The sequence below is a fragment of the Anguilla anguilla genome, chromosome 5 (genome assembly GCF_013347855.1).
Source record: "Anguilla anguilla isolate fAngAng1 chromosome 5, fAngAng1.pri, whole genome shotgun sequence".
In the NCBI taxonomy this organism is placed as follows: domain Eukaryota; kingdom Metazoa; phylum Chordata; class Actinopteri; order Anguilliformes; family Anguillidae; genus Anguilla; species Anguilla anguilla.
Genome location: NC_049205.1, coordinates 40,191,002 through 40,203,137, shown reverse-complemented (window position 1 = coordinate 40,203,137; position 12,136 = coordinate 40,191,002). Strand labels below are relative to the sequence as shown.

Genomic DNA, 12,136 nt, shown 5'->3' with positions numbered 1-12,136 from the left:
CTGCATTTCAGTTTCTGCATTTTAGTTTCATGATTCTGAGATGATTTTAAAACATCTCTATAATCTAGTGTTGTGGAAATAGCACCTGGTGGTTAAAAATTAATAGGAAATGGAATCTAAATGATTAAAAAACTGCCTGCAGAGGAAGGTACGGGAATCGGATATTTGGGGTGGTTTCCCATGAATATTGTAGCTTAATAGCCCTTCATTTCCTAGTACTGCAATCCTGTCGGTGGTTATTCCCTGCTAAGCCTTCATGCTGCCACTTTACATCATGGTCCATAAAGTGAGTAAACAAAGGATCCTCATTCTGTGGTGCAAATAGCTCCTGTTCAAAGTCAACAACAATTTGATTGCACATTATGGGTGTTAGGAGAAGCCTATTCAGTAATGAATGGAAGAATTAGCTGTCTCTGTGGGCCTATTAATAGTGCCGGGTGATCTTGTAGGAATGAGGTGGACTAGACTGTAGAAATTCCTAGCACAGTGGAACCCTGTTATAACACTATAGTTGGGGTACATGAATTGCCATTGCATTAAAAGGGGGATTGTGTTATGATGGGTCATTGAAAGGACTGTGTCTCATGCTAAAACCGCCATTACATTACATTTATTTGGCAGACGCTTTTATCCAAAGCGACATTCAATAAGTGCATGTGGAAGGTCATTGGAACAACTACAAAACACAGGTCCGATAAAGTACAATACTCATTATGTGACAGTTACCCATAGTCATGAACACATTAAGTCCAGGTCACACAGTAAGCATAGACTAGGTCAGAAACTTATGGTAAGTCAAACTAGGTGGCATGACGACGAGCTATAACATCAAGATAACAATACAATTTAAGTGCAATACAGGTAGTGGATGCAGATACAAGTGTAACATGAAAGTGCTACAGGAAAAAGATAGGATGCACATGATAAGAGCTATCCTAGATTGGATAGCTTGCCCTGCAGAGTAGTGATAGTTAGTCTAGGTACAGTCTGAGGAGATCCGTCCAGGTACAGTCTGAGGAGTTCCGCAGAAACTTTTTCAGATTGCGCTAGTGCAAATCAGCCTCCATCGAAAACCGGCTTTTATTGAATAAGGTAGTCCTTTAAAGTTCTCTTCTTCTTTTCTCCAACCATGAAGGGTAGGCTCAGTTAAGTCAGGAACCAACTAGGCTATGTGTGTTGCTTTATCTTTTTTTTAGCTGATCTAGTACACAGTTTGTCTTTAACACTAAACATTTTTTTTCATATATAGACCAGGTTTGCTTACATTCTCAAAAAAACTAAATGTTAATGATGTAGCTAATGCTTCATTGATTTTTTTTCATTCACTGTAATTGGTTGACAGCTGAGGAGACTGAGACTGGTATTGAAACTAAATATTAGTAGTGACAGGGATTAAGACTAAAGTTGTCTGACTGTCATGAGCTTATTTTTTCAGATAACAAAGGTGAATCAAGTTGAAGCCAATGAATAGTACAGCTTGAAAAACTGCCTGTCAAGCTGTAATCATTGCAATCTTTTTTTCCTTTCACCTCAGCTGTCACGAGCAACAAACAATTAAAATTTATTGATCTGGGCTTTAATCTCCTCCTCTGCAACGGTAGATCCACGCGTAAACGCAGGCGCCGTCAACATTTAAATCCCAGCGATTAATCTCAGTGCGGTCTGCGTCGCACAGGAGCCAGATCTGTGTATCACGAGGCTTAGAACCTGCAAGTACCGGATCCATACTGCAAAGGCGTTATACCTGAATTCACATTGTAGCAGGCATGTCATAACAGGCTTCTGTTGTATAAGTTTTGATTGGGAGGAGTACTAAGTTTTGTGCACCTACGCTGTTGGGAAAAATCTTATGGATGACAATCTAACAGATAATCGTAAATAACGTGTTCTTAATTTAACCATGTATTACTATCTTGTTTGAAGTTTAGGTGGAGGTTATATGACACAATTTGTATTTTAGTTGTAGCAAGCAAACAAGTTAAAAAATTTTAGCTGAATTTGTGGAGCTAACTCCAGCTTGAACACTTGGACTAAGAGCCCGTCATGCATGTAATGATTTGGCATCAGTGTGGATTTGTTACTCTCCATTTTGCACCTGAGCTGTTCCACCCCAACCATTTAACATAGCCATAATGCCTGATCAGGTGTAAATTCTTTTGTTTTCAGAGCCTGCAATTCTTTCATCATTTTGGGTAGTTTAATTCTCATTATGGTAGTTTTGTTCTTGTCTGTATAACTTGGTTTAATTTTAAATTGGGTGCCAATCAGAGGAGGATGGTCCTCCACTATTGAGAGGGAATCAAAATATGAAAAAGTAAACAGTTAAAATTAATAAACTATTACAAAATTTCAGTGTCATATAAAAGGGTCAGTGATGTTTTAGGTTTTCAAAATGTAAAAAAAAAAATTGAAAATATAGTAGCAGCCATTTTTAAAGCTTTTAAAAATGTTATACAAGTACTTTATTTACATTTTGTCATATTTTACTCCCTAATTTTATAGGAATCATCTCTACATTTGTAGAGTCCGTTCCCCATCTTTATGGTAGAAAAGTGAAAAAAGATAATAAATTAAATGAAAATTCAGTTTGTTCAATCATTTGTGATTATCATCATATGTTTTGGTGGAATAATTGTTTGACCGAATGACAAGATTTTGTTTCTCTGAATGACATTCTGACTTTTTGGTAAATAATTTATTCTAACGGTATCTAAATTGAATCACATATAGATGCAAGCACTTAAAAACTTGGAACAGTCTCAGATAAACATTAAATGCCATTTTTCTCCCTCCTTTCAGCTGCATGTGAGGATTGGAGGGAGATTGGTCTGGCCAACTTGCTTCCTTCTACATTAACTGAAATTAAAGAAAATATTAATATATTGTTTTAAGTATAACCTTTAACACTGAAAACTAATTTCCAAAACACTGCAGATGTTTTTGTCTGTTTCGTGGTTATGTTTCTAATCATTTTATAAAACAAATTAGAACTAGTCTTATTTAAAAATTCTGACTTTTTCCAAATAAAATGCATCTTAGTTTTCATAGAGTATAGTCATATTTTCATGCCTTTTCCATTCATTTTACTCAAAAAATGACTAAAATCTGATTTATTATAGTTGACAAAAATAACCAAGTATTTTAGTCACATTTCTTTTCTTTTTTTGCTAAATTTAATGCCCTGCATCCAGTAAATACCATGATACATAATTTACTTTGTAATATACTCAGAGAGTTTGTGACAACACATCAGTTGTGACAGTGCATGTCCCTTTTGCATGAGTGCACACTGCTTCATATGTGCATACAGCAATGTTCAGCTGCAGTGCGAACATCACTGTCACAAAGCAGCTTTACTCTTTTGAAGACAATAAAGACATTGAAGATTAATATAAAACATGAATTTGTTTTATTCGAAAACTCATAGCTTTTATTGATTAAACTTGGTTGATTTAATAAATATAGGCAATTGGACAATGTAACTACATGGATTTGTTTGGGTATAACGGTTGAGCAATTACAGCTATCTAACCTGAATAAACTGCATATGTGTGTGGTCTTTTCCATGAATATTCTCGAAGTGTCAGTTTAGAGAAAGAAGAGTACATGTATCCACAATTTTACATGATGTTGATAAAACATTTACAGTTTTGCATTGCAAATAGAAATGATTTTATTACTCGCCTACAGGCCGCCGAAGAGAACTGGGTATACCTGATGGCATTGAGCTTTATGTGCATATAATGTGCTTATATTCATTTAATAATGTCAACGTTGAAGCTCTGCTGATGCACTTTTGATTTATTTTTTTAACTTTTACTTAATTTTTAAATTGCAGTTTCAAAGTACTAGTCTTGATAGTGTGATAAAAAGTACCCCTGTCTTGGCTTACACAGTTAAACTAAACACTGCAACAAGCCACCTTCTTTTCTTTTTTTGCAGTGCTAAGTACTGTAAACTAAAGCGACTTTGAAATCTGCCCAAGTCCGAACTGTCTGTGGTCAAAGTTTATGGTACTTTACCAAACTATTGTTGGTTTCTGTATTTGGTGCTGTAATCATTGTCACTGCCATGTTTTCTGATCAGAACTGGAGAATCTTAATTTGCGCTCCCCCCCTTCATAGAGTGTCACTAAACTGACACTTAGAAGCCGCAATGAGAAAAGGTATAGGCTACACACTTTTGTATACAGCACAGTTTTCGGGTTGGTTTGGTTCCCTCTGCCAGGAAGTTCAAATTTACTTCCTGTTTTCCTGAAATGTGTCTTTATGACCATGGCCCTGTAAAAGGCTTTGTACAAACAAAATGAAACTGAACTGAAATTTGGCCACAAACGGTTCAGCAAGACAGTGATCCAAACCGTATCTCAAATCAAGCAAGAAATGGTAAACTGTCCACAGACGTACTGTTTTGAAATGTCAATCTTAGTCTCTAGACTTGAACCTGGTCAAAAATTGTGGTTTGAGTTGAAAAGGTAGTCCATAAGTGCAGACCAAATGGTTTGAAGGATCTTAAAAGATTCTCTGTGGAGGAATGATCAATGATCAGCCACCTTATGTTTGTTAATCTCATAAAACAGTAACCAGGTCTTGAATTATATCATTTTTATGGCAAGGCTACTCTGGCCTTGGCAAAAGCTAAATTTAATGGCACCAAGGCCAAATTAGATGGCACAGTAAGCCAAAAAATCAAATTCAGTATGAGGCTATCAAGGCCAAAAAGCACATTGTAAAATCACTTATCAGTGTTATATAATCAAAAGTCACAAGAGACAGGAGCATATAACTACACAGTTGTTCATCCCAAAACTGTTTATACCATGGAAGAAAAATATGGTGCTACTGTATTTAGTGCTCATATTGTTGATAAGCCAGGGGTGTCTAATCTTTTCCAAAAAGGGCTGATGTGGGTGCAGGTTTTTGTTTTATCCCAGCACCTGATTCGCCTAATTAGTCAAGACCTTGATAAATAAAACCTGCACACACATTAACATTTTTCGGATAAGACTGGACATCCAATTTAAACCAAATGTTCAACCCATAAAACTCAAATATGGGAGGTTCCATATGTTCTCAGATTTTAGGTGGATGGCTGTATATTTCAAGAAATAGTCATACTAGTTTATACAAATATTTATCTGGGTATTTCTATTTTAAATTATACCACTTTTACTGGACTACAATGACGTGTCATCAAAAGTTTGTGTTCAAATGTAATATTTTCTAAAATAAGCAAGCAATTATGTTAATTAATACTGTTTGCTATCCTTTATTAAGAGAAAAATGAGTTTGTGGTGACTACAAATTCAGGAACTTTCAGCATTTTAAATGGCCAAAGACTCATTTGGTGCAACTGTCCAACGGTAAATGCAACAAAAAATTGAATTTAAAGTATACTCATCTAAACTATATTTGTCACAAAAAGTGTCACAAAAAGATATTAAAGCCATGAAATAATCATTCTGGCATGATTTTGCCATGTTTTACAACAACATGCAAGGTGGTTAAGAATGTTCGTGTAGAGATGTTTGCTTTCCTTAAATCACCGAAATCATTCAAAGCTACTGATTTGAAGGCACCATTTTGGATCAAATCACGCTGTAAACCTCATGTGACCGGATGTGACATCATGAAGAGCCTTGCAGTGGACCCTCTGAGTGATAAGTAAGTAGCTCTCTTTTAAATATGTGATAAATGCACTTTTCCGCTCCCTCTTCATTCAAGGCAATCACTGAAAATCAAGAAAAATGTTGAAATATTAAAAAACTTATATTTAATATGGATTGCAAACATGAGGTCAAGGTCGCGTAGCTAGCTAGCTAGCTAGCTAAACATGTGCCTGTCCTAACTGTTTACTTGAATAAATTCATTTGTTGCAACTGAAATAATCGCTCGATACACCCAGAAATCTGGTTGCATCAAATTATGTATTGGTTTTTCGGAATGATGACAATGTAGGTTGGTCCTATTTATACATATTTGGGTACATAATAAAAGATATATTATTAAATTAAATGTTTTCAGCATCATTTTAATGCAGTTTCATTTTTACAGATGCCTTTATCAAGTAAAGAGAAGACTGCTCACCACAGGGCAAAGCTGAATGCCAATCCAGTTAAAACGGAGGAATTTCTTGTGCAGTCAACTGAATTTCAACAAATTAAACAGGAATAAGTCATGCTCGATTTAGGGACCAGCAACGAATGTCGCAAGATCCCTCTTACATATAGAGTTAGTTTGCCTCACACACCCATTAGCCTAGGATTATGGATTTACCGCCATTTTGAATAAATTAAAAAACACTTAAACAACATTGCCTGGAGGGTTTGACGGTTTTCCGCCAGACATTACATTCTACTATGTCCTAGTTACAATTAGTGATCCAGAGCTCCTCACTCCCCACTCCACTATGCAGCAAAGACTAGGACACATTCATGACCTACTGTAAACACAAGCTAACATATGCTGGTGGCAACGGTTGTTTCTTTACCATGACTTACTGCTGTCTGAGCTCTCATGAAATTATTCTCTGGGAATTTAAATACCCTTCAAGCATGATAGGAAATTTCTTTTTTTGCCAGTCATAATGTTTGTTTATGATTATTGGGAATGGAAGGCAATTCATTAAGCCTATTTCAATGTTTTAAAATGAAAAATAAATTAAATGAAATGAAAATCCAAGAAGGAAGTTTACCTGAAGTATACCTTCTAAGTTTGAAATGTTCTACCTGCAGTTATTGTAATGCTTTCAGAAGTTTGTTTTAAGAACAATGACATGTTTGAAATTGAACATTCAGTTCTTTACTAGAAAATAAAGTTTGTTGACGTAAAAATGTGTTTTTATTACTGTGTGTGTGTGCTTAAAACTATACCGTGCCAGTGGTGGTTCAATTAGTAATTTGGTACAAACACCATGATCATTCATTACAACCACTATAATGAATTCTGAAATGTGACAATATTTGTTTTCTGGGTAGTAGTCCATCGAAATTTTAAATGTCCAGGAAACTGGATTCAAATTGTGGTTATATTCCCCAGAATTGACAATTGATTGTCTTCTTGTTGTTTATGTTTTATAACCAATTATACCCATTAAATTGTAATAAACACTATTAGATTATTGTGACCTGTAGCCAAATAAATTAAATGCACTATGCTATAGCTAACATAGTATGACAGTATCTTGAAGTTTTATTAAACAAAATTAAACCAGGGAAGGTAACTGATAAAATGGCTGAAATTAACTGTTGATCAAACAAAACAAAAAATTATAATGCACGATTGCATCATTAATTCACAACAATGGCATGTCTTAAACTAAATCAAGCTGAGCAATTTCCTTAAGAGGAGAAGAAAAGTTTTTGGGGAGGGCAGTTGCTTTTTGTATATGTTGCAGGCTCCTTGGTTGTTTTTCTGTCTCCGTGGATAGCATGACCCACATACAAATTTTATTTTTAGGCTACCTAATGATATACCCTCCTGACAATATAATAACCTGGCTTGTTGTTTATCGGCCCCTTTGATATTGAGTGGGTACCAGGTGATGTTAAATTAGCTTGGGAGGAGATAACTAATTCAGTTAATGCATGTAGCTGGCATACAGTACTGGCACAAATAATGGAAACACTGCCAATTCTTTTGAAAACTTTCTCTGTGCCCTTTCTGTGTTGTTGTTTCTCTGAGCCATTTTTGTCAGTAAAATGTATTTGAAACGGTTATCCTCTTGACCACGAGTGGTAATGACATTCTGTGATCATTAGTAATGTGAAATTTAGTATAGAAACAGTTTTCTTTTTTTGCACAAATCTTATCATTTTATGTGGAAACTTACTGGGCGAGTGAGACCATCCAGAAGAATGGACCAAAAACAAAAAACTTTAAATTTCAAGCCAGACAAATTACGAAACCACAACACATTGTTTGGGCCTACCATAAGCCTTTCTACAATGAAATACTGCCTATTGACATTTTTCTTGTTCTTCAAAGGTTATAAAAGAGCAGCCATTATAGTAGTTAGCCAGCTAGCTAGTGTTAGCAAACATTGTCTTTTAGTTCCGAGTGTCAATAACAAAGTTAGGACACCAACAGGATTATCCTAAAGTTAAGAAACTTTTCCTATTTGAAGTTGGACTTTGGAACTTTTGTTCTATAATGGCTATTTTCCTAAATCAGGTCTTAACTCAAATTACCATGGTTACTATGCAGGATTTCTGAGTTAGAATGTTTCTGTAATATGGCCCTAGAGTTGTGAATGTGAAATGAATGTCTAGGAAACCATTATGAGGCTCAGAAAAAAACATTCAGTAACACAGGCCAAATCTTAGGCTTACCAAAATCAACTGTTTGGAACATCATTAAGAAGAAAGAGAGCACTAGTGAGCTCAGGAATCACGAAGGGCCTGGTAAGCCAAAGTGGACGTCTACAGTTTATGACCAAGGAATTTTCACCATAATGAAGAGAAACCCTCAAACAACTGTCCGTGAAGTCTTCTGTAGACAGTAGTCACTGATACATCCAAACAGCAGGTTTGGGTGTATCAGTAGATTCAAAACTTGTTTGATTGTAGAAATAGAAGATTTACTGTTTTTAATCTGTCTACAATAGATACCAGCACACATGTCCCAACAGGTTTGGCTGACTGGTGGTTCTTTGTATTCATTAGTTCTTTTGTGATAGGATTTAAGCTTAAAGTTGTAATTGATTCTAATTCAGCATTGTAATTTAGTGCGTACTAGTGATGATTGTATTATTTCATAATATTAAAAACAAGTATTTCCATGGCAGAATAACGTATAAATGTGTATGGCTTTATATTTATATCTTTCTTATTTAAAGACCACAAAACGCTTCACTGCCACCTCTCATCTTTCATCTTTCACATCCCTTATTATTTCTCAAACAGGACCTACACTCTCGAATGGTGGAATTAATTTGCATAGTTCTGTGAAGCGGAAAATGGTAGAAGATAAGGGCTATGTGTTTGACAAGAGGCTGAGGTACAGCGTCCGGCAGAACGAGAGCAACTGCCGCTTTCGGGACATTGTGGTGAGGAAAGAAGACGGCTTCACGCACGTACTGCTATCAAGCCAAACATCAGACAACAATGCACTAACTCCAGAGGTGAGTTTGGCTATCAGGCAACCTTCATTGGTTTTTGTTTAAACATTGAGGCAACGATTTGAGTCTGGATAGCAAAAGATTTGGAAAAGGGACATTGTTAATTGAACAAAAAACTAAAATGTGCAGACCAGTCAAATTTGCAATAACAGTGATGGTAAAAAGTTTGTTGTGGATATTGCCCTCTCTGTGAAGCTAGGACACTGTATTAGTCCATGTATATACATGCCTTGCCTAAGTGTAATGATTGCTGAGCTACATTTATGGGATTGGATGCTTCCTGATTAGCTGATGATGTCACAGGTTTTAAACATTTTTCCATGTTGATGATGTGCTCTGTAATTATGTTTGTTCCATTGGAGTTTATACTGGAACTTTACCGTAATCACTTTATCTTTCACTTTGTATGAATTTTTATTTTTCTTGTTCCTTGCACACAATTAATGCCCCTTTAAATACATTGAAATGTGTGCGAAATGGAAGAATGTAACATGTGCCTAAATTCTTGAAGGACCAGTCATGTGTTTGTGAGATAAAATCTGCCCCAGTCTTACAAAAACCTTCACAACATCCTCATGTTGATTTTCTGGAAACCATTTCTTGCCGCTCTGGTTTTGCTTTTGTTTGGATAGTGCAGGTTTGAGAATACTATGAACATGTAAGCTAGTTCATCTCTGTTGGAAAACACCAGCCTGCTTTGTACTGTAATCTTTTACAATACACCATTATTAATCAACTGGTGGCCTGGGGGCCAAATGCAGACATGCCATAAAATACATGCTCTTAGTCCTTTGATCACTGAGGGAAATAAAAAAGGCTTATCATTCAGATGCATCAAAAAATGTCCAGGTATCCATCTGCACAATGTCAACATACAGCCAACTTGTTCCAGAATAATATGAAATAGCTGTGCATATTTTAAGAAGCCCTCTTCTTTGTTTATACATACACCATGAAATATATTTTATATTATATATAATAAACCATAATATTGGTTATTATGCACCACTAATAAAAATAATCAGACCCAGAGGAAGTAGTTTAAGAACCCTATAATGCAGGGCGTGGTTCAAATGATAAACTTGAAAATGGATTACTTATACTACAGAGATAATGACAGCACCCGTTTCAATTTAGTTACACATATACAGGATCCTCATAAACCTTTAAATTGTATAATTATTTATAGGTCAGCTATAAACATATCTAGGCTGATTTTCATGGCACATATTTGAAATACATGCCTTCCTCATAAACCAAGGCTTGTAATCGTATAAAGGGTGAATACATAAATGCATTTTGAAAACGGTTGTCCTTGTTGTTGAATATTGAGCACATGACATATAACCTGAGGGGGAAAGAACATGTTTCATATTCAAGCTATGAATATTTAAGTTAAATAATGCACAACAAATAACAACTGACTATTAGTCTTAAAGTACTGCTATGAAGCATGTAATACTCCATTAGGAGCTGTCTGAGTGTACGTTTCTTTATCTTTATGGGTTTAAATGGCGGTGAATGGATGGAATAAGACATTCTCTGATGATTTATTTCCTGAAAGAGAAAAGGTTGATGATACATGAGTGGTTTGTAGATAATGCTTTATGCTTGAGCAATCATGTATGTTCAGTCATAGAAAATATTCTATTTATGGTGGACATTTATAATAAAAATAATACATTTTACAAATCTGCCCAACTCGGTGCCAAGTAAAATTCAATGCTGCGATTAAAAAAATGTTTTACTGGCTGGTTTTCTAGGACAGCGCATTGCGTTTTGTGAAGTATGGATGGAACCTTGTTTTACAGTTTTGAATTCATTCAGATCAAGATTAAGATGTTCCAAAGCATCACCTGATCTGCTTTTTTGAGATATTTCAGAAAACAGCTGCTGACAGTTTGTCAGTGTAGTTACCACATATTCAGTCAAGGTGATTGTCACCTGATTTATCTTTATTGCTCTGTGGTTTATGCATTGAGGAAATTATTTTGGTAGCTTTGAAGCACCTCAGTGCAACAGTGTTTGAGTGTCTGCATATTAAATAATCATGGTGCCATTTAATGCAATTCCATCTTTGAAACATGGGCTGTGAGAAGGGAAATGTAGTGAAACAGGAGGATAAGACAGTTTTGTGGGGAAAGGCAGCTGTTCCAAGATACCATTGTGCATCCCTCTGGTAGAGATAGAATCATTCTGCAATAGGTGTATTTGCTTGGGATTGGGGAAACCTGTTATATATATTCAGGGGAATGAAGATGAAATTGATGTCAAACACAACCATATTACTGGAATTACAAATTGTTTCTATGTATATTAAATCAACTATTCTTACAGCAGAAAACCTGGCGTTTTTCCACATGCGTCATGTTTGTAGCAAATCAAATGCAGCATGAAGCATTACTGCATCATATTAAATGAGCTGCGTTTGTTTTGATCCAATTGTCTGCATTTATTGTAAAACATATTTAAAAGCTGGTTTTAGTGTTTTCAAAACTCTCATTTCTTCTCCATTTTTGCATGGTATTTAGGTTGGCTGTTTTGAAAATGTTTCATGAATATGACAAAGCGCTTTGATCCATTGAATTAATTTACCAGGCAAAAAAAACTCTGGAAAATGTGGTGTGTTTTGAAATGTAGGCTTTTATGATGAGGGAAGAAAGACAGTTCTGCTGCTGTCCGGTTCATTTTGTTAAGGCACCACACTGTGGTCAACATGCATGAACCCCACAGTCTCAAATCAAATCCGGACCGCAACGATGTCAAGTGTGGCTGGTAGCTTCATAATTCATAATTGCATATTGCGTCAGCCAATCAAGGGTCCGTGTTTCACCATTCTCTAGCAAGCCCCGAGGATCAATCAGGCCAGAGCCGTATATGAATGGTCTTCATCCGACTCAGTTCTGCGCAAGCTTGGCTGTGGGATGTTCTGAGCAAAACTGAGGAAAATTTTTTTTAAAGCAGTTTTATGATGATTATGAATTTTTATTTCTTTCTTTATTTATTATTAATTAATGCA

The 12,136-nt window shown here is 35.6% G+C and overlaps 1 protein-coding gene across 1 annotated transcript in view; it reads left to right on the top strand.

The window, feature by feature from the left end:
- LOC118228212 (chromodomain Y-like protein 2) overlaps positions 1–12,136 on the top strand; it is a 57,322-nt gene that overhangs the window by 28,228 nt on the left and 16,958 nt on the right. The window contains exon 3 of the mRNA XM_035419553.1: positions 8,903–9,120. Within this exon, the coding sequence (XP_035275444.1) occupies positions 8,903–9,120 (218 nt within the window). The remainder of the gene's footprint in view (positions 1–8,902; positions 9,121–12,136) is intronic.